General features: G+C 47.8%; 7 protein-coding genes across 7 annotated transcripts; 1 reads left to right on the top strand and 6 right to left on the bottom strand.

Annotated features, from left to right (window-relative positions):
* Nucleotides 1-27: 27 nt before the first annotated feature.
* On the bottom strand, nt 28-1972 carry F5Y00DRAFT_256748 (uncharacterized protein; the record flags this gene model as incomplete). Its single annotated transcript, XM_048010466.1, has 2 exons — nt 28-1629; nt 1709-1972. The coding sequence occupies 2 exons, from the start codon at nt 1970-1972 to the stop codon at nt 28-30; spliced, it is 1866 nt and encodes a 621-aa protein (XP_047870178.1).
* A 3541-nt stretch (nt 1973-5513) lies between these two features.
* On the top strand, nt 5514-6569 carry F5Y00DRAFT_222622 (uncharacterized protein). Its single transcript, XM_048005755.1, has 2 exons — nt 5514-5829; nt 5929-6569. The coding sequence occupies exon 2, from the start codon at nt 6069-6071 to the stop codon at nt 6363-6365; it is 297 nt and encodes a 98-aa protein (XP_047870179.1). The 5' UTR covers nt 5514-5829; nt 5929-6068; the 3' UTR covers nt 6366-6569.
* Nucleotides 6570-7727: 1158 nt separating this feature from the next.
* F5Y00DRAFT_3852 (uncharacterized protein) lies at nt 7728-8500 on the bottom strand. Its single transcript, XM_048013590.1, has one exon. The coding sequence runs from the start codon at nt 8361-8363 to the stop codon at nt 7830-7832; it is 534 nt and encodes a 177-aa protein (XP_047870180.1). The 5' UTR covers nt 8364-8500; the 3' UTR covers nt 7728-7829.
* Nucleotides 8501-10058: 1558 nt separating this feature from the next.
* F5Y00DRAFT_222624 (uncharacterized protein) lies at nt 10059-12297 on the bottom strand. The gene has a single exon (XM_048005756.1). It carries the CDS (start codon nt 11618-11620, stop codon nt 10490-10492), a length of 1131 nt encoding a protein of 376 aa, XP_047870181.1. The 5' UTR covers nt 11621-12297; the 3' UTR covers nt 10059-10489.
* Nucleotides 12298-13168: 871 nt separating this feature from the next.
* Nucleotides 13169-14606, bottom strand: F5Y00DRAFT_267478 (glycoside hydrolase family 16 protein). The gene is made up of 2 exons (XM_048012076.1): nt 14057-14606; nt 13169-13973 (listed from the first exon to the last, which is right to left on the bottom strand). The coding sequence occupies exons 1-2, from the start codon at nt 14411-14413 to the stop codon at nt 13356-13358; spliced, it is 975 nt and encodes a 324-aa protein (XP_047870182.1). The 5' UTR covers nt 14414-14606; the 3' UTR covers nt 13169-13355.
* A 1582-nt stretch (nt 14607-16188) lies between these two features.
* Nucleotides 16189-17381, bottom strand: F5Y00DRAFT_3876 (uncharacterized protein). The gene is made up of 3 exons (XM_048013595.1): nt 16670-17381; nt 16357-16543; nt 16189-16300 (listed from the first exon to the last, which is right to left on the bottom strand). Exons 1-3 carry the CDS (start codon nt 17146-17148, stop codon nt 16280-16282), a joined length of 687 nt encoding a protein of 228 aa, XP_047870183.1. The 5' UTR covers nt 17149-17381; the 3' UTR covers nt 16189-16279.
* A 278-nt stretch (nt 17382-17659) lies between these two features.
* F5Y00DRAFT_3895 (glycosyltransferase family 34 protein) lies at nt 17660-19941 on the bottom strand. Its single transcript, XM_048013599.1, has 3 exons — nt 19315-19941; nt 18975-19263; nt 17660-18925 (listed from the first exon to the last, which is right to left on the bottom strand). Exons 1-3 carry the CDS (start codon nt 19736-19738, stop codon nt 18178-18180), a joined length of 1461 nt encoding a protein of 486 aa, XP_047870184.1. The 5' UTR covers nt 19739-19941; the 3' UTR covers nt 17660-18177.
* Nucleotides 19942-21008: the final 1067 nt, after the last annotated feature.

The following is a 21008-nucleotide window of genomic DNA, read 5'->3' on the forward strand; positions in this document are numbered from 1 at the left end:
CGGATTGAATACTATAAAGTTAATTGATTATTTGTCAGTTTCAACTTTTCCCTTCCCCTTGCCTTCTTCCTCCTCCTCCTTATCGTCGTCGTGGTCCTCTTCTTCTTCTCCCTCTTCTTCATCATCGTCTTCCTCTTCCTCTTCGTCCTCGCCCTCCTTCTTCTCATCTTCATCGTCATTGTCGTCCTCCTCATCTTCACTATCTACCTCCTCCGAGCTCGTCGCCTCGGGAATCGCCTCTGCCTTCTCGATCTCGGCGATTTCCTCGGGAGGCACCTCCTCCACGACGGCACCGTGGAGAAGTTCGGTTATGTTAGGAGTCGCGCCGGTGCCATCTGCCCTCCACGACCCAGTTGTCGGGCTCTGCAGCATCGGGCGCAGTACGTCCTCTTCCGTCGGGGTAGTCTCACGCCATGACGCCGCCGTCGGCGACCGCAGGGCCGCCTCACCTATCGGTATTTCCTTATCTTTGTCCGATATCTTCAGCTTGCTTAGCTTTTCGGCTGCTGAGCGGGTGGACATCGCAGCCTTAGGCTTAGGTAGTGTAGATGTAGTTCTAGATGTTGTAGTCGTAGTCTTAGGCTTAATCGGGACTATTTTAGGGGTTGTCTTAGCAGGAGTAACTTTTGAGGGAGTTGCTCTCGGAGGAATTGTTCTTGAAGGAGTTGCTTTCGAAGGGGCTGCTTTCGAGGGAGTTGCTTTGGAAGTCGTTGTCGTTACTTTAGGCTTGGACACCGCGGCGGCCGCTTTAGCCCTAGACGAGGCCGTAGTGGTAGTAGGTGTAGTGGTGGCCTTCCTAGCACTAGAGCTGGTGCTGGCGGTGGCAGTGGATTTCTTAACGTCCTTGGTGTCCGCCTTCTTAACAACTTTAGTTTCTGGCTTTTTGACCTCTCTGGTATCTGGCTTCTTAATGTCCTTCTTTTCTACTTTCTTGACATCCTTGGTGTCGGGTTTCTTGGTGTCTTTGCTCTCGGGTTTCTTAGCATCCTTGCTTTCTACTTTCTTGGTCTCCTTGGTCTCTTTGCTATCCGTCTTCTTCGTGTCCTCGGCATCCTTGACATTCTTGACGTCCTTCACATCCGTGGTATCGGGTTTCTTGATATCCTCGGTTTCTGATTGCTCAGCAGTCTTGCTCTCCAACTCCTTAGTTGCCTTGGGCTCCTCCTGGGGTTTCTCCTTAGCCTCCTCCTTGTTCTCCTTGGTGTCTTTGTCATCCGACTCCTTAACATCCTCGCCCTCCTTAGCGTCCTTATCTTTCTTCCCGTAGACCTTAGCTCGCAAGCTATCCAGATGCACCTGCTTCGCTTTCGCCGCGGCCTCCTCAGCAATACTACGGACGGGCTCGGCGGCGCTAGCTGCTTTGGCTACTACTCCGGATTTGCTTGTCGATGACGCTGCTGCTGCTGCTTTCGGCTTGTCATTCTCGGGTAGCGGAGGTGCTGCAGGCGGTGGTGGTGCGGAAGCGCCCGCTGCAGTGGTAGGGGTTGATGCCGCGGCTGGCTTCTTAACTTTAGGGGCAGGTGGTGGAGGCGCCTGGCTCTTGGGCGGGATGGTGAAGTCGTCGTAGTAGATGGTGACATTTTGCTTTAGTTCGCCGTACTCGTTCCACTCCTCAATCTCTACTAGATCCTACGCGACCACTTCGTTAGCGGCACATTTAACATTCAACAAGTTTATATTAGTTTATAACTATTCGTAATGGACTTACGCCTAGAACCATGCCCATCTGTACCAGACCAGGAAGCTTGCGTTGTCGTCCAGATGCATCCTTGCCAGCCCTTCGACCCCATAACATGCGTGCCTTATCGTCAATAGCGATATCTAGAGCTTTGAATGGCACCTTGTTAGCTCTTAGGATAGTCTCCAATCGCGAAGTAGCCGTCACGATGTGAGAGGACCCGGCCGTAAGAGAGGTGTAGATATATAGAGCGGGGTCGGTCGAGTATGTTGTCGCGGCCTTCGTGTCTGCCATCGTGTCGCAAATGATATTATCAAGTTTTGGAGAGTTTTGGAGAGGAATAAGCCGATATGAGAAGAAGGATGAAGGAGAAAGAGAGAAATTAAACTTATAAGTCTTTGGAGGTTGGAAAATGGAAATGGAAATGGAAATGGAAATGGAAATGAGATGCTCCTGGTTCGAGGGTCGGAAGAATGCGAGAAGGCAGGAAGGAATCCCCTGGATCAGATAACGATAGACGGCCTAATCGATAGTACGTTTAGGAGGTTTAGGAGGTTTAGAACGTTTCACCCGTGCTTTACTTCGTACCAACCTGCCGGCACGAGACCGCTAAAGGCTACCTAAAGGCTAAAAGCCGTTGGCGCAAGACCTTAGCAGCTCAGGTAAGTTTTGATTGGACGCTTGTACAATAATAGTACCTGAATATGACTTATAGCATAATTGAATAAGATTTAAGGTTTAACTGCATATGTGCAGCTACGAATTAAATTACCTAAGGTGCATCCCCGATTGGCCCCTTATAAAGTAGAATATTCGGAAAGGCATATCCTTCATATTACTATCTCATACGGCTTCCAAATACAGAGGGGAGCGGCATACTCGTGTAGCATAGGAATGCTATTACAATATTACTGTATCAGTATTCTGTCTTGTTCTAGCCCCTCTTTAAACCCAGAGGTCAGAATTATAGGTGCCGTTTAATGGAAGTGGAATGTGGTGGTTATTAAACATTACCTATAACCGACTCGGACTTTTACCGTCCAATTTCTATGCTTCCACCGCGGAATAGCAACTAATAAATAGACTAGTAAACACTCAGTTAAATATAATATTATATATTATCATACGAAGTAGTGCATGCGTAACCAACTCTTCAGCCCCTACCCGGACGAGGGAGATCCCAGCCTCGGTCCGTACCACGGAAGGAATAGGTATGTATCCCTATCCAGCGCAAACTAAGAGTCATCTTATATAAAGAAACTTGGTGATAAGTAGGTACCACGAATCCCAGACCGGTGTCGTTGCTGACATATCGTGCTCTTTCACCGGTCACTCCTCGTCGTACTCATACGAGTATCACATCCATGGTTACTGTCTTGCTGTCTTGCTGTCTAATAACCCATCCTGTTCTTTTTTACTTGTCATCCTAGCTGTTAATGGTGTCCTACGAGGATATATGTATAACACTAGATTCTACAACAATACGAGACAGAGGACTTAGTTTATATTCCAACAGGGGACGCATACATGTATCTATCCCAAATTGAGTGTTAAGCCTTCTTGCTTTGAAGGAGAAGAGAGAAGGAAAAAATATATATAATATTTTTGCATAATTCGCTCACTCCGAAGGAGGTGGCTCGGTCTACCCGCGGTACCGGTTCCGTGGGAGAAGGTCCATTGCAGAAAAATAACGGAAACGGGATCAGTCAGAAGTATACTTGATGATATGTATACCTTGGCAGCTTGGGTACCTAAACTCGCAAGCAATACCTAAAGTCGTCTGGGTATCTGCAGCAAGGGATCCCTGCGCATACGTACATCCGGTGGGTTGCAGCGAGCAAGCCTACAAGGCTACTATGTCTGGTATGTCAGTATGTATGAGGAATATACTATTGGCTACTGCGTTGAACTATAGCCGTGGCTTGAGCCTCCGCCCACGTACATAGGCTGATAGGTAGTGATATGCCTACACTTTTGTCCTATGTGACACAGGCTACGAGGTTGCTCGCAGATCAACTCCCTTTCAAACCAGAGCGCAGTGAATGATTGCTAGGTAATCCCGTTCCCCAAGTTATGTCGTCTGACTTCAGAATACCTACCCCGTTTTGGACAAATCAAGTATTGCACAGACATACATACCTATAGGTAATAGATCAAGCTCAACCCCTCTTGTCACAAATCATAAACTGATTCAAATATACCTATCTGTCATCTGTGATGATAACACGGCAGGAATACGGATTATTGAAAGCCCAAATCCTGATCACGGCTCACTAGTCTGATGACTACCTAACCTACAAGTTTTCTACCTATTCTAGTAACACCGTAATGAGCGGTGTACGACTATGTAAAAAAGTTGTCATGTACTTGATAATCTCTTATGCCGAAACGTAACTCACCAACTGTTCCGTAGGTATGTACCTATTTTATTTTACTCCCCGGCTTCCCGAGAGACGCCAGTTGGAGAAATCCCCATGTCACCCTGCTGCCCAATGGCGTTTGAGCCCGACGCTAAAAGACATATTTGACGTCCCGACCGCTCGGGTAGGATGTTGAGCAGTCGGCGGCCGTCGGCCCCACCGTGATCTCAGTGGCGATGAGGCAAGCGTCGATGATGTTCCGCTGCAGAGTTCCTTGTGTCACCTTAGGTAGTCACCTACGTACCTCATAGGTTAGGCATAGGTAGCCTGGTAGGTAGCTCGCGTACGAAGAAGTACAGGCAGGGGCTTGATAGATAGCTCGCTGCACGTAACAGCTAATATGTGCATGATGTGCGTGATAGTGCGCACGCGGTACCATAATACACACGCTACCGTACCCAATTTCAGCTGTGTTCGCTTAGCACAGCATACCGTCCTGCTGAGTGGCCGAAGAAAGCAATAGGCCAGCATTAGAGCTTACAATATACCCGTGGTGGAAGACGGAGACCCTGGTAGAGATGCATCGAAGGAGCCGCCCAGCCGGCCACTAGAGCCCCTTCGCCGTACTATGTACGTCGTTCGTCATGACAGATGCTACCGTCGACAGGGGCCGAGCCTTGCTTGGGCTGCAGGGCTAATTGATAAAATAACCCGCGTTAATGACCAGCATGGCCATGACATGGTTGAATACCTAGTGTAGTGTAGGTAGACCAAATGTTGGGACGGCCAAGGGTTGCCATTTTTCGTTCTTTTTCCAAACGGGTATTTCGTTCCGGCCATGCGCCGCATTTCGGCGCCCATGATGTGCTGGATGTGTTGCAGATCCAAGTCCTTGGGTCTAAAAACCCCCGAAAGGTAAAAACGATAACGACAGGCCCCAAGCTTACCGGTCTGGTTTTCCTAAATTTCTCCCCCAACTGCCGACTTCTTCCCTGGTATTGTACACGTCCTCTTAGAGACAGAAGGCTGAAAGCCAAAGCCGAACTGGAAAGGAGGAGGGTGGAAATTAAAAGTCACATTTCTGATCGGATACCCGAGATCTTGGTCGTCGACCCGGATATAGGTATAGACATGAAACACGACGTTGCTTCGACCATGATTGAGGAGGCTGACGATGAAGGGGAACTACATCCCGCTTGGACGTGATGAATACCAAGTTACGTTAGGTACCTAACCTAATAAACGGCCCATGGCAACATTTGGTACCGGGCACGAAATGACGAGATGCCACTCAACCAGGAAGAGTTGAGTTCTGGTCGAGACAACCCCTCGGATAAGGGAGTCTGACATATTATTTCTAAAGAAAGAAAGGAAAAGAAAGAAAAGAAAAGAAAACCAAACCCACCCCCCGTAGGCCGGGCTGATCTATAAGGGTGTTCCCCGAAGAGGAGGATTGCCCGGATTGCCCTCAGCATGGCTTGAAAAAATAAAAATAAAACCCTGCCTGGGTAGGCGAGATAAGTCTGGTCTGGGTTGGTTTGCCTGGCTGCTTATAAAAAGGGCCACGGGAATCCTCTCGTAGCGCACCAACGCAGGTTATTCCCGCTCGATTGCCCTTTTACTACTTAATATATATACCTATACCTATACCTAATGTATGTGCGTAAGACGTACATTAGAGAAGAGACACAGCTCGGCTAGCAAACTGCATCTACCTAATTTATTTTCTTCTTGTTCCCGGGACCGTAAGAGTTACAGGGATTTTAGCATTGGTAAATTATTATTACCTAGGTATTATTATTTTTCCCTCTCTCGTTAGTGGCTTACCTACCTATCTTTAGAGATCCCTCAATATGACAGCTCACAAACTAAAACTAACCTTTGGATCAGGTGCTCGTGCTACAAGAGAAACAGAGAGAGAAGAAGAGAGAAGAGAAGAGAGGGCCGCGCGGCGATAAAACCAATAAACGGCCCGTTCGTCTGATAAGTCGATCTGCTTATATACCTAAAACCCACCCGCAGCCGCCGCAATGGATGCCGTGCGTCATGGACTCGACCGTGGTAGCTCTGTTCTCCGGGTCCCAGAACCAGAGCTAGAGCTTACATACAGCCACACGGTCCCCTCTTCCGACCACAGATGGATCCGTGCTGTCCACGACATATCACCACCGCTTGGGACGAGCCATCATCATCGGGGACCAAGGGTGGTAGAACTCGCGCAAAAGTGGTGCGACCATCGGGATCGAGGGTGTCCGCACGACTGCGATTCGACAAAAAGCCTATGTGATAGATGCGAGAGAAACGAGTGTAGTGCATTTCACAGTTAAGATACTACCTAGTTAAGGCTTTTGTTTATACATGTATATTCGGCATGGAAACGGAGGAAACAACAGATCTAGAGCGGGAGTTCTTAATGGTTTGGTTGGATGGGCATCTATAAGAGGTACCTGTATTAACTCTTCTCAACAGGTATTTATTCATGCTGAGGGAATAATATGTATGTGTAAAGGAAGCAGTGGCTTGGAGTGCGCGAGTTTTATTATTATTCTTTAATAATAATAATCCCTTTCATCCCCTTTTACCAAATTCTGTGTTTACATCAAAATAATATCACACTACCTGCCTATAATATGTCCGATTTCCCTGTTCCTGACGTGAGCAAAAGCAATTTTAAACGTACCTACCTACCTACCTGCCTAAGCATGACATATTCCGTACAGGAGGTTCATATCATCATCCGTGCTACCACCCAACCCTCCAGCCCGGTCTGTCCAACCCTCCAACCTCGTGGCTGGACAAGGATTACCGGTTTCATCATGGTGGAGGGATGGATTATGTTGGCCCGGCCTCCGGAGCATTTCCGAAGCCTGTCATCTCCAAACCGGGTTGCGGGATGAGGCACACGAGGTCAAGATTCCCGTAAAGAGGTAGGTAGGTAGTCAATAAGATACGCGTTATAACAACCGCAGCAAAATCTTTCACCGGTGTGGGGAAAGGTAGCTGTCACATCCCCCCTGGGTGTTAATTATTGCAACCGTCTTATACGCGTAGATCCGAGCGAAATCGGCCTTGCCATCGAGCTATCTCGTTCAATTTCCGAGTTACGGTAGTAGAAGTTGAAATTGGTGGAAACATAGGTAGTTTGCCTTAGCTATTGCATATATAGCTCAAGTCATACTATAATTACAGTATTAACGCAGTATACACTGCTGATATAGGTAGCTTCGAATAAGAATTACAGCAATTCGTACAGAACCCGGCCACTCACCCCAAATCACTATCTCTAATAAAAGGCTTGAGAGGATTACATCAAAAAGACTACAGAATTCACAAAGAAACACCAAAAAAGTATTGGCAACGGAAAATATTTGTCATTGGTCGAGTCGGCTCCGTATAACCAACACGATGCCTTGGTTGAATATACAACATGAAGAACCCATCCAACTCCTCCGCATGCTCTCCTCTGCAAGTACCGCACCGCACCACGCTCACTCGCTCGCTCGCAACACAAATCCTGCAATTATAGACATAGAGAAAGCGCTGTCACGCCTAGGGGTATTCGGCCAAACCCGGCCAGCTTTTTCCTAAACCGATATATTCGCCTCCGAAATGCGCCAAACGTCCTTCCCCGGAGAATTAATAATGTGATTGGACAGAAGTGAAGAAAAAATATCGTCCGAATATTTTGAGCCGAGTGCTCTCTCTACCCTTTGCGAGAGCTAGAACTCAGGTTTGCCAAAGGTAATTAATTGCCACATCTGGTAATTCCTCGGCCATCTCTATCCTTCCGCTTAGATCAGGAGCGCGGCACCCATAGCCACAACACCCATCAGCAGACCCGAGTGAACAGACACCAGGCCAGCAGCACCGGTGGGGATCGCGGACGCGGAGGCCGACGGCGTGACAGCCGGCGTTGTGGGGACCACCGAAGTCAAAGTAGCGTACGTAGTGGGGATCGCGTAGCTAGAAGTAGCGTTGGGGTAGGCGGTAGGTCCAACATGCGTGGTAGAGTTGGAGATGGGGTACCAAGTGGAAGAGATGATAGATGAAGAGGATGAAAAGGATGAAGATGAAGAGGTAGAAGAGCTGCTGCTGGTAGTGGTGTTCAACGCGACGGAGCTGGTGGGATAAGCAGGAGGCGTCGAGATCGAAGATGACGTCGTCGGAACAGAGCTGGTAGAGGGCGTGTACAGCGGGCAGGCAGTGTTGTCAGGGCTGCACTTGGTGATTGTGACTGTCGCCGTCAGGTAAGATGTGGCGGTGGTGGTGTCAGCGACGGCGGACGCGACGCTAGCAGCCACTGCGAGGAATGATGAAGCACGCATCTTGAATGTTGTTGATCGAAAACAAAAATCGGGTATCTTTTTTTAGAATATCCTCCTCAAGATCGCCGGAGCGGAAATGTTCCAATTGTCCAAGCTAAACAAATAGCTACTTGTAACTTGTAAATCACTGGATCCGAAGGGAGCGTGGATATCACGATATGATATTGCTGATCTGTGTGTGACGATCGGAATTGTAATTGTACTTCGTTAAGACGTTAGGTATTTGTTGTTGTCGAAGGGAGTGACTGTAACCGCGTAACTGATGAGATATTTATTTAAGGAGCGTGGGTTGCAAAAATGCAAATTGGGTTCGCAGTTACGAAAGGGAATGAAACGAAGTCGGTGCTTGAAGCTGAGGGGACCTTAAAAGGGGAGAGGAACAGAAGAAGGGAAAACGGGCGGTGGATGTGGATGCTGGCGACATGCCCGTTTTTATTGGAACATGGGGTGGAAATTTTTACTACTACGTATGTACAATACAGAGCTGCAAAGGCAAGGTCAATTCTGCCCAATTTCTTCCAATAATACCTCAGAGACAAGGGCGGGCTAGAGAGCTAGGACGAATTAAGCCATACTACCTACCGATTAATGTGGATCGACAAACGTCTTCCGGGAAGAAACAAGGGGGTTATCGACCACGGTCCCTTGCCGGGGTAACACGGACAAGCTAACAAACAGCCTTGATTGCGACAAAGGGTTAACTTCAAAGGGGGCTATTTTATTGTTGCATGGCGGCCAAACAATATGGCCACGCGGATTAATGGCACGACCATGCCTGCCACGCCTGCCACGCCTCTGTTAGTTGGTAGTTGGTAGTTGGTATGTACCTAGTTTGGAAGTCGATAAGAAAGATCAAAGAAAACTACCCGAGGTACTTGGGTAATTGTATTTGAGAGCAACTCTCTGACTGGCTGACTGGTAGAATAATAGGTACAGACGGACAGCTTGGCAAGCAGCGCGTGCAGCGTGTTCCTACAGTAGCTCGGTAGGGTTACTTTTTCATTGTTGTTCCTGCAGGAAAGACGAAAGACGAGAGAACAAAAAGTGGAAATAAAATCATGCATTAGCCAGGAACCGATGGTCTAGCGTTGCCGCTTGCATTTCCCTTTATAGAATTAGATCATCGACGCTAGAGCAAAAACGGCCTTTAGGGATCTTCCTAGTTTATCTAGCCAATCGTACTAGTCTATTACAATCTGTACCATATGCAAGATAGTGTTGTATCATGAGTCTATTACATAGTGTATGTATACTTCGTATGTATGTTCTGATTGATTATTCTGCGTCCATCTTGTTGTTTGCCTCGTCATACATTATAAACTACCTTACATTACATACTCGTTGCCAATGTCGGTAGGCAAACACGGTGAGTAATAAATCGCGCTCAGGTAGGAGAATAATCGTATCTCGAGTGTTTCTCATTGGTCTACGTGTAGGTATGTAGATTCAACATCAACGTATTCTTCCTTCATTTCCCGAAATTACAAACACCCGCATGGCATAGGTACACAATTCTGCCGCGCGACACACTTTAAGCATATTTATTCCGTATTGATCACCGATTAGGTACTACGAACTGACCAAGAACCAAGATATCTATTTTCTGTTCCTTTTCTCCATAATGCTTAATTACCTTATCTCTAGGCGGTATTTCTAAAAAACCTCCGTAAACACAATCTTGGTTTTCTATTTAACCCTTTGACTCTTTATCCATTCATCTGCCATTGCCACGAATCTCGACCCGTTTTCCAACTCCACCTACACTAAATCAAACAACTACACTAGCAGACTTGATCGCGCATTAGAAGACTAAAATGAGCCTTCCCCACTAGTCTCGCCACCACCCCGAGATAAAAGGAGAGAGGTCCGTTTCTACATATGTATGTACTTCGAACTTGTGGCTTCAGTATGATTTACAGGGACCTGGGGATTCCAGAACCTACCTATGTATGTAGGGTAGATCCTGAGCAATGGTGCTATGTAGAATCACAATCCCATGATAACACGTGAAAATTCCAACTTCATATTTTGAAAATGACTACTACCATATGTACCTACATAGTATCAGGGGGAAGAGGTTGGACTCCATGTATGTAATGTAATGTATCTTAGGTCAGGTTAGGTACTCAGTAACAATTGGGGCCACGACCGTTCCACATCCCATTTCTCTTCCCCGGACCACCGCGAGCACTGCTACTACTACTACTGCTGCTGCCGTCGTAGTAGTAGTAGTAAACATCGTCTCGGCCCGGAAAAGGGGAAGAAGCCTGACATTGTTGCCAGCCGCGAGGGTCTGCTGCATCATAGTGCTGGGCACCACCCCACGGCGGTGGAGATGATGTCGGGGCGTAGGCATGGAAGTGAGTGTGGTTCTGGTTCTGGCGGTTTCGCTCGGGGCGGTCAGCAGCGTGCGAGCCCGCCTCACCGAGAATCTGGTCCAGACATTCCAAAACTGACCGCTTGAGCTTCCCGTGGTCGGGAGGCACTCGTCCTCGTCCTCGTCCCTGTCCCTCAGGCACGTACGCGTCGTCGGGGGGTGTCTGTCGTTCATTGCTGCTACTGCTACTGCTACTACTACTCTTAGACGACGACGATTTCTGTTGTTCAGCCTCCCGTTCCGCCTGTCGAAACCATCGGTAGTAGTTCCACGCCTCCTGCATGTTCTGCTGTCGCTGGCGCGCCTGTTCTTTATTCTTCGCGTCCTCTTCTAGCATCGATCGAACTTTGCTGATCTCGGCGACGCATTTGTCCTGCTTGGTGCTGTGCTCGCCGTAGTGCTTGGTGATCGCATCATGGGTCTGTCTAAGCGCGTTATTCGCGCCCTGGATAGCTGCGTGGGTGTTGTTAATATCATCACGGGCCCCCTCGAGAGCGCCTTGGGTGCTTCCGGCCAAGGCTCGGGCCACCGCGACTCCGCCGGAGACGACGCCCTTCAGCTCCTCTATCTTCTCCCCGATCTCCTTCGTCGCGCCCAGAGTGCCGTTCAGCGCCTCTCCATGCGAGGCCCACGCGCCACGCGTTACGTAGTAGGGTTCGTCTTTAAAATACTGCTCCATGCCGTATGGGAAGTAATTGAAGTACGGATGATACATCGCCGTCGTCGTTCCTATTCCCGCAGGTTCCTGATAGAGTGCGTTGTCCGCTGCTTCGTACGCAATATCGTGGACCACGTTACCGCCGACTGCCCTCCTCAAACTCGCTTGCTTCTTTGCCTTCTTATTCCTGGGCTTGGGAGCTGGATAATGGAAGAAGCACATCACTCACAACACTCGCATCGCTAACAAGTTACAAATGCGATACGAATTCAGTTACACACCTGAGAAGATGCACCGCTCCTTTTTATAATCGTCTACATCTAGATCTCGCAGGAGAATACTTTATCCTAGTTGAATCTATTCTCGAACAAGACGAAAGGTGACCTTAGACACCTCCCACCGCCATTTGGATGCCGCCGCATTGTTAGATGCAAGAACCCGAAGCACACGTTCGCATGGCCCTTTGGTATGCCTATACAAGTTTTACACGATTCGGCTCCCAATATCTAATGTGGGCGGGCTATCTTTACTGGCCTGATTCTGCCGACGACACTGTCACACCCGACCCGAGTCAGGATATAGAAGGATAATCAGGGCTCATACATACTTCTTTGTCGCCACCAGAAGTCATCCAATCACTTCATCTTTATCCTTTCGGAACCTTGAACCACGAGGTCCCATTCTATTATTGTCTTCTTCAACGAGCAACCGAGCCTTTGCCAATCGGGGAGTCCGAAACGCCTTCTACCAGTACTGGGATATGTCTTGATGCAGGCGCTTCTGGAAAGCGCATGGTAAATGTGAAGCGAAATAACGACACTAACTCATATGTCTTGAGAAGAGGATACGGTTTCTATTGGATAACAATCATCTACCTTTTTTTTTTTTTTTTTTTTTTTGTCTCCGAGTTTTCGTTCTGGGTCTAGACTACGGCGTGGGAGGGAATGGAGTTTATAAGAACGATTTAGAGCTAGGATCTTGGGGGGAGGGAACGAAGTATTGATATAACGGCAACGTATATACTATATACTATAGATCTAAAAACAGGGAATTGCATTTGCAATAAATAAATGGTATTATCAACCACATCTTCCTCATCCCAGGAGAGAGGGAAACTGAAGGCCCTTTCGTCTATCACATACGTGAAAACAGTACTTCTAACGACATGCTCTTCTATAAATAGCGAAGAGGCATGCGTATTCTACAGAACCGCAATTTTTTGGACATGTAGTTTATGTTGATACATTGTCGCAAATACATCAAAGGAGCTTACAACTTCGGCACTTATAACTTTTGAAATCCCATCCTCCCATGTAGAGATTTGCTAGGTATTATTCACATCTCGATTTAAGCTCCGTAGCATAACGCTACCTACTACCAAAATTATACCTAGGTAGTTTGAAAGCCCAACTCGATAGATGTTCTCCTTTTCGTAGCCCTAACTATACACCACACACAGCTTACCTCACCATCTAATCCCTCTAACAAGACTTACTCGCACCATTCACTTTTCGGGAGTACAGGGAGCTCTAAGATTTAAATATAGAGTAAGAATCTCAAAAGTCAATGCTTCATGAATTCCTGAACGCTAAGTCCATCTGCTATGTGCGCATGCCCATAATCCACCGCACGCCGAGGCGTCAGAGAGGAGAATAAATGGTGAAGAATATATACAGGTCGAAGAAGAGAAGACAAAAAAATTCCAATGTCAGCCCCCCCCTGCTATTCATCGGAACGAAATACCCAGCCTGTTGGGTATCTTTACTTACTCCCGCCCCTCTGCTCCCCCGGTATCCTGCCGAACAACATCGCAAAGTAAATGAATAAAAACGCCGTGCTTAGAACCTCTGGGTATCACTGCCCGCTCCTCTCCTTCCGACGCCAACATCCAAGCCGCCCCTAAAAGAAGACATGACGACAAAATCCGTCCTGACCCCCTAAGTGCGATATGCGACATTTACGCCGTAAATCGTCTCCGAACAGCACCGTCTCGTTTCGTCGGGGAGCCTTCCGAGTAAACTTTGACAGAGTTTACCAGCCAGTACGAATCCTTGAACGCGTCCGGGTTCTGCGCTACGTATTCCTCGCACGAGGAAGCCTTCGAAGCGCAGACCGGGTCGCTGCCGAATACCTTTCCAGCCCAGTCGCCACACAGCGTCGTGTCGAAGACGATCTGGTGCTCCTTGAAATGGCTCGGGATGTCGCAACCCTCGCCCGAGAACGAGGTCTGAGGACTGCCCCAGGTGCTAGGATCGGGCTGTCCCGCTGCGATGTCCTGAGGGATGTCGCCGTTTCGCGGGAAGAAGAATATGTTAATAGCCGAGGAAGTCCACTCTACGGCGAAGATGCCACCGCCGATCTCGTTGAAGCCGTCTGCGAAAGTTTGAGTGTCTTGGCTTGAAGTTCCGCAGCCAAGGTTTCCGGTTCCCGGAGCATTGCAATCGCCCTGCGAGAATGTACATCCAGGACCAGTGTGGAGTGTGTAAGTGCTGTTTGTATCGAGGTTCACCCCTTCAATGATATCAATCTCCCCGTTAAACGGCCAATCTTGACCGACGGTCCAAAACGCTGGCCACTATAAATATAAAAGATTAGACGCTCTGTTTTTCTTGAGATTGAATGCGGGTAACTGTGTGCTGGGAAGGGAGGAATACTTACAGTTCCACACTGGGAAGCTGGCTGATGGGCGATATCAGCAATAATAAGACCGTTACTATAAGTCTTCTTAGAGTTAACTCTGACGGATCCACGGCCACCGATCGGGTTCATGGTAGTGTGGTCGACGCCGAGGTATACGCCATTGTTGGCTAAGCCAGCAAGCGACTGAGCATTTGCCTCGATCGCTGTCTGATACCTGACAAATCCGTTTGTCGGATCAGGGAGACTGAAGAACTCGAAACCCTCGAAAAAGTTGGTCTGGTCGTACGAATCTTGGATTGTGTAGGCAGCTCGAGTCGCTGCGGCCCCGAGGGCTAAGGCGCCACCGAGGCGCGAAATTTGGTTCGTGAATAGCATCTTGTTGGCGCGGTATATCTCGTGTAAGAATGAATATGAACGTAGGTCCAAGATATACGTGGTGAATAAATCGTAAGGAATGGATGCGTGGAGAAAAAAACACTTGCGCCGGGCAAGGTTACGATAGTATAGTGAGAGAACCGGGGTCGGTGTTGCAAACCAGTGCCTTTGAATTTAAATATGTGAAAAGACACGATCGAGCCTGAAAGGCATCAAGTTATAGATTCGAAAATGAATGTGTTGTGACCGAACAATCACGCGGTTGGATATTTCGTTGTTGTTATTGTTGTTGTTTGCTGAAGCAGTTGAAGCACGTGGCGGAGTCGAGAACAAAGGGCAGCCGCAACAAAGAATCACTTACTTTGACGGACGGTCAAGTACCTAAGGGTTGAGTCAGGTAGATGTAGATATAAAATATAATGAGAGACAAAAAATTGGACAATGGGTTATAGCCGCATAAGGAACGACGGCTGACCGAGTCGAAGAAGGATGGAATCTACGTGACCGGAATGTGTTGGCCACAGATGTTGGCCATAGAGTAACAACTTCGGCGGCAACAAGTCGAATATAACAGACTTGAGAAATTCCGAGGGAAGGTCGGAGAGGATATAAAATATAACTAGATGTTTCTTTCCCCCCGGCCATAAATAAAATAAAATAAGCAGGCACCATCAAAGCTTTACAACCTTCCTAAGGAATCCAAGGAAGAGAAGATCCCAGCCAACTACCTGGTATGTCACGTTCAACCCGCGCAGAGCTGATATGTGAGATGGCTCAAACATTCGAACATCCTCGAACAGGGTCACATTACTCAATACCAACCGGAGTGATAGGATCTAAGCCGCCCACCAGTCAATTGGCGAAACGGGCTTTCCCTAGAGACGCGGACATACATAGTATGGAGCTAGCATGGGAACCCGGGCTCACATCTTTAGACCGGAGAGTTAGAATGGTGCTGGTTGGAGGATATGCCACCGAATTTGCTGTATTAGAAACATTACATAGGTTAGGCAGTCTGTCTATCAGCTATCAGACAGTACTACTATAGGAGATGGAGCCTCAGGGGAAGGAAGTCTCTTAGAAAGACCAGCTATGTACACTAGTCCCCGGTATGCCGCCGGGCTTTGTGGAGGCGGACGATTTCCAGGTCGGGCAGGTTTAAAAGCTCCTCAGCCAATGATTGGCATGGTACCCATCGAACCTGGGGAAATATGTACAGGCGCCACATCCTTGGCAGCGCGGCCAGCCCCTTATTGTCTTGCATATGGTCTGTTAACTAAACGTATCGTATTGTACTATACTTCTAGTGATAGGTATCATTGCTAGTAAAATAGTATGAAGAGCAACTTCTGCTAATCAGCATAGTACATACTAAACTTTACGCGCCACAGCTGCTGATTGGCCTTCACCCCGTTTCTGAAACAACATGGCGAAACAAATTGCTTGAAACGGCCTGCTTCCTCTGGACATACCGTTGGATATCGAAATTTAAATCGGGTAGCAACTACTACGCACTTCGGCCCTCCTCCGAGTTCGCCTCAGAGGATCTACAGAACGCTAGAAACAAAATACTACGAACGTCTATTTCGAGATGGTATGTAGTAACACAGCGCATTGAATTCATTTATATCCGGGGCTATCTCCCTTGCGAGTTAATGCATCATCGAACTCCCCGCGCTACCTAGGTAGTAGTAGAGATCCTGCAAGGCAGATCTCGCGTTTCACGACGTTACCGAGATCTCATCCTTAATGGAAAGATGTGGGCTTTCGAATCAGCAGCAAGGTGACTAAACTATCAAACATCGCCTCAAACGGAACTATAGTCAAACGAATCGGCGAACAAAGGGAAGACTTGATCTCTAGATATTACTTAAGATCAGGCACAGGCTACCGATGCTGTCAGTTTTGATCTAAATGATTTTAAGGGGGATATTATAACTCACGCATTTGCGGATGCTGTCACGGGGCTGGCAAACTTTCTTGTGAGTTGACCAGTCAACTCGCTGGCAGGCAGCGTTGCAGTAACGAACCATCTTGCAGCGGCCGCAGCGGAGGTCGACATCTCTGTCCCCGCAATTCATACAGACTTTGCTGACCATCTCTGACGAGGGAGCCTCATCTGAAGAGAATCTGTCAATGAAGGTATTGTCAGTAATCTCCCGTCTAGCTCGTGTTTTCATATATCATCCAGGATCATGTAAGTGATGGTTGCTAAACACTCAGGGAACCTAACAAGAATAGAAATCTACCACTTACCCCAAGCCACTGAACCAGAACTCGTCACCAAGGTCGTACTTCTGCGGACCTCGTTCCTTGGCTCGTCTCGTGTCAATAAGACCCTTCGAGCCCGTCTCCCAAGGCGTCCCATCATTCTTGTACTCGTCGAGCGCCGTAACCAGCTGCAGCTGCTGCTCGAGCGTAGGGAGCCAGGGCCGAAGGATTCGAAGCGCTCTCAAGTAGCGGTCTTCGATGACAACGCCGAGCTCCATGGCCAGCATCCCCAAGATGATAGCTATGCGCTCTCGCTTGTGGTGGCTGGTAGCCGGCTTGAAGTCGCTGGAGAGAATCTTTTCAAACTTCTGGGAGAGCAGACCGTCGTTCAACTTTTTGATCGTGGCGGATCGGCCCTCTTCTTCCGTCGGGTATATGAGGTCGCAGTCGCACATGTCGCTAAGGTCGTTGGCGATATCGTAGTCATCGTCGGACTGCATGAGACCTTTGCCCCAGGCCGGCATCTTGGGCTATGCTTTGGAATATCAGATACGGGGTTAGGTATGTATGGGGTGATGTAGAAGAAGAGTTGATTATAGGATCGCCGACAAGGAAGATGAGGCGGTTTTGGCGATAATAATATAATAAGAGTTTAAGAAGACGGAGCGGAGGGAATCGGTACCTAAGGAAGGTAATGAATGTGACATGTACGGACGTGATTTCCGCTCAAAAGTCATTTAGGAAAGCGCTACTTGCTATCATGTTTTGTAAATATCCGTGCTTTCCTGTGCGGCAAACTTTATTTCTCTTTTGATGTACATGTATTTACCTTTTACCTCATGTGATACATTGGGTACCTCAGGTAAGCTTAGTACGTACCATAATTATCATCAATAACGGCAGCTACATCAGATTGATTGATTCATCTGGACCTTTTTTCCTTACTTAGGTACCTATCTGGCCTGAAGTATCGTGGCATGAATCACCCATGAAAACACATCTTCTATCGGCAAGCACGTATCTCAGGTGAACCAATTTGCAACTTAAATATCCAATATCATTGAATCCTTTCATATAACGTCAAAGGATGACATACATTACATAGCAATACAGATGCACATGAGCCCCATTCCTCATACTCCAAGTCGTCTCATCCCCTAAAATAGGCTGGCTGAACCATTTCTCCCAATGGCCCATGTCCATGATTAAAAGAAGTTAAGGATAGGCACGACAGCCAACTAGGTAACCCCCGAAGACCTAAGCATGCCTTTCCGGTTGCAACGCAAGATGGGTATATTGCGCAACAAGCAAAGCCGCCGATTGCGCCACAAATAGGGAGGCGTTAAGATGTCGTAGGCGGAGGACAAATAATATAATGTTCAAAGGAAGAGAAGTATAAAATTACGCCATCCAGCGGTCCAAACCAGGAACCACGTTGGAATCAGGGCAATACCGGGTCCAGAGGGTGGTTATCCTATACTGTAATGCCGATAATTAGTAACTGTTGACTACGTAAGGCTATCGGGTATGAATTGAGTTTGAGAAGGGAAATGTTAAAAAAGGTAAAGATAAGCGGTACGATGACGTGGCCAAGGTAAAGAAAGGGAAAGGGGAAGTAGAAAATGGAACAGACTATACGCACACTTGACTTTCTGGCCCGTTATTTTCTCCCAAATTACGGCAACGAGGTCTTCTTTAAACCTCTCCCAAGGATTGCGGTTCAGATAGTAGCTGAGCTCGCGGAAATTATACATTTCTCCCCAGCAGTCGCGACCCCATTCACAGCCTGCCATGTTAACAACAAAGTCCCGATCTTCCTGCTTATAATGGATGCGGTCGTCGTTTCCGTTGTCAGAGCACGCGCCAGTCGGGAAGCTGTTGATCTTTCGCTGTGGAAGGAAGGCTGTATGACTTCGAATCCAAGGTTGATTTGTGTATAATTGCTCCAACGCGTCCTGTTCCTTATGTTCCCACTCCATGTGCTTTTGCTCGTATGCTACCGGGTCCCACCATATATCCAGTAAACGGTCGGTCCACTCGCTTCGTCTGATAAAGAAGGAGCCCAGATTAAATCCCGAACAGTCCTGAGACAGTATGAGGTTTACAGAATCGACGCTCCCATCCCCTACTGGGCTCAATGACTCCGGATCCAGATAGTTGGCTTGAAGGGGATGAGAGATATTGAGAGGATTAAACTCGTTTATGTCGCGGTAGATATGCTTTTCTAGATTGTTGAAAATGTGATGCTGAAGCGAATAGGAGGGCTCCATGACGAACGTATTCAGGTCCAACCACCAAATCCTCCGACACGTTAGCGTAACAGAACTTCATAGCGCAATCGGTTGCTTACCATTCAGCTTTTGGATATTTCCTAAAACTGTTCCTGATACTGTCCACCTTCTCCCAACTTTCTCGCCATTCGTGCGCATACCGTTTTTTGGTGCTCATGTCGACAATTTCAAGGTCGTAACCCCATCTCGAGACGTACTTTCGTTTGTTCCTCACACTATCCCTTTCGATAGCCCACTCCCGCGCTCCTTTCCATTCCATCACCCCACCGCCAACATTTGCGGCAAGTATGATGACAAACTTTTCCCCACCCCCTAACCAGCTTGTTCTTCTCCAGTAGTACCACAGGGCTAAAGCGCGGTTAGTTACCTACACAGGTAAAATCTACGGCTAAGACTTACGAGTGATATAGAACAGTATATAGCACGCGAGCAGGAATAACGCTATAGCCGCACGTATCTTCCATTTCCTACTCATTCGTGTAATCCCGGCTCTTATTCTTCCGAGGAGGGGAACCTTCCACCTGCCCCGTCCAAGCTTCTCTTTCTCTGCATATCTATCATCCGTCGCCGTGTTGAAAGATGGTAGGCTACTCGAGATGCGTCGCATATGTCGAGTGAAGAAGCCCTGGTTGTGTGTTGAGAAGGATGGATAACTCGTAACGCCTTGGCTCTTAAGCCTCGCAGACTCCCACGTTACGCCACCGCCGTTGGGCCCAGAAAATGACGCTTTCGCTGGGCTGGATCGGCCACTGGTGTTAATATTCAGGCCCGGAGAAGACCACCCTCCTCCGGGGACGGGAGAGGGACTCCTGCTTAAGGACATGGGAAAGTTGGGCGTGCCTGGAACATAATTCGCGTTAATAGGGCTGTTTGAATCGACGGGAGGCGCATGTCGTCAACATACCAGGTATCGGACTCAGCGTTGGCTGCAAATACTGGGCCTGTTGGCCCAGACGCAGAGGAGGAACGCGATTATTACCAGGCGCAGAGACGGGGTCGCTCCCTGTGGAAGATGGTCTTCGACGGTGGGCGGTCGCAGGGTTGTCGCTAAAAGACGAGGAAGAAACTTCGTTATCGGAGTCGACAGAAGCCAGATTTACTATCCCTTCCGTCGCAGTCCTCAAGTTGAGAGACTGTCGACAGGCAAAGACGGTTATATGTTAGATAGAAAGTCTAAGGTGGCTGAAGCCACACTCAAAGATGCGGATAATAAAAGGTGACGGGAATGTCTCAGGGATAACAACACGGCGACAGGACAATTGGCCTTGTCCCGATTGCGATTGGGTCTCTTGGGTCTCTATCGGAGGAGAATTTACCTATCTGGCAAAAAGTACGAAGTAGATCGACCCGACAATACAATCGACAATCGACGAATTTAAGAAAACAACTGTGTTCAATGTTGTTGTTCCATAGTTCCTTCATCTATGGTGCAAGGATTGTAGATAAAATGCAGTAACCGTATCTGGTAGTCTTTGATAGACTAATCTTTTTTTTTTTTTTTGCTCCTTCCAGATTGTCCTTTCCTCCTTTGCCTCTCCATCCTGCGCGACATTGCTTGCTTAGATAGCCAAGCAGTACATGAAATTTGTAGTGTGGGACGGTGGACCCCCACAAGCAGCCGCCGTTGGATTTTTCTTTGAAGGGTCGCTAAAAAGGTCAGTTGCCCTTAATTAGGTACAATACTGCATGCATGTATGGTGCATTTCCCATAACTGTTTTCCCATAACTGTCATGTTAGATAGAATGCAAACAGGTACGCCACATTCTAACCTAATGTTAGTCTCTTTTTGAAGGTGCATGTATGTTCAAGTTGAATATGTACTATGTTAGGTAGATTTGACTCGCTAAATAGCCTACATGCATACATACAACTCGGGACACTGCGCATGGAAAACCCGTCCAATTAAACCCTGCGTTTTGCCTCACCTGCACAGCAGAAAGACGGATAGGTCTTCGGAATGCACCTAATGATAATTTCCCAGTTCTTCGGTGCAATTGTGATACAAGATGACGTGCCTCAGATCCAATTTGGAGCTTTTGGCTTCTTGTGTCTGTTGTATCTTGCTTGATTAAGGGTCTTATAGTAACCCATG

The sequence above is a fragment of the Daldinia vernicosa genome, assembly GCF_022497035.1.
Source record: "Daldinia vernicosa strain CBS 139.73 unplaced genomic scaffold F5Y00scaffold_1, whole genome shotgun sequence".
NCBI lineage: Eukaryota > Fungi > Ascomycota > Sordariomycetes > Xylariales > Hypoxylaceae > Daldinia > Daldinia vernicosa.

What these genes read in the sequence shown, in the direction of transcription:
- F5Y00DRAFT_3852 (XM_048013590.1), bottom strand. Translation starts at nt 8,363, where the DNA reads ATGCGTGCTTCATCATTCCTCGCAGTGGCTGCTAGCGTCGCGTCCGCC.
- F5Y00DRAFT_222622 (XM_048005755.1), top strand. Translation starts at nt 6,069, where the DNA reads ATGGATGCCGTGCGTCATGGACTCGACCGTGGTAGCTCTGTTCTCCGG.
- F5Y00DRAFT_3895 (XM_048013599.1), bottom strand. Translation starts at nt 19,738, where the DNA reads ATGTCCTTAAGCAGGAGTCCCTCTCCCGTCCCCGGAGGAGGGTGGTCT. An exon ending in TATACTGTTCTATATCACTC is followed by an intron (nt 19,264 to 19,314) that starts GTAAGTCTTAGC and finishes ACCGCGCTTTAG; the next exon opens with CCCTGTGGTACTACTGGAGA. An exon ending in AAATATCCAAAAGCTGAATG is followed by an intron (nt 18,926 to 18,974) that starts GTAAGCAACCGA and finishes AACGTGTCGGAG; the next exon opens with GATTTGGTGGTTGGACCTGA.
- F5Y00DRAFT_3876 (XM_048013595.1), bottom strand. Translation starts at nt 17,148, where the DNA reads ATGCCGGCCTGGGGCAAAGGTCTCATGCAGTCCGACGATGACTACGAT. An exon ending in TTCTGGTTCAGTGGCTTGGG is followed by an intron (nt 16,544 to 16,669) that starts GTAAGTGGTAGA and finishes CTTCATTGACAG; the next exon opens with ATTCTCTTCAGATGAGGCTC. An exon ending in GTGACAGCATCCGCAAATGC is followed by an intron (nt 16,301 to 16,356) that starts GTGAGTTATAAT and finishes CAGCATCGGTAG; the next exon opens with CCTGTGCCTGATCTTAAGTA.
- F5Y00DRAFT_222624 (XM_048005756.1), bottom strand. Translation starts at nt 11,620, where the DNA reads ATGTGCTTCTTCCATTATCCAGCTCCCAAGCCCAGGAATAAGAAGGCA.
- F5Y00DRAFT_267478 (XM_048012076.1), bottom strand. Translation starts at nt 14,413, where the DNA reads ATGCTATTCACGAACCAAATTTCGCGCCTCGGTGGCGCCTTAGCCCTC. An exon ending in CAGCTTCCCAGTGTGGAACT is followed by an intron (nt 13,974 to 14,056) that starts GTAAGTATTCCT and finishes TTATATTTATAG; the next exon opens with TGGCCAGCGTTTTGGACCGT.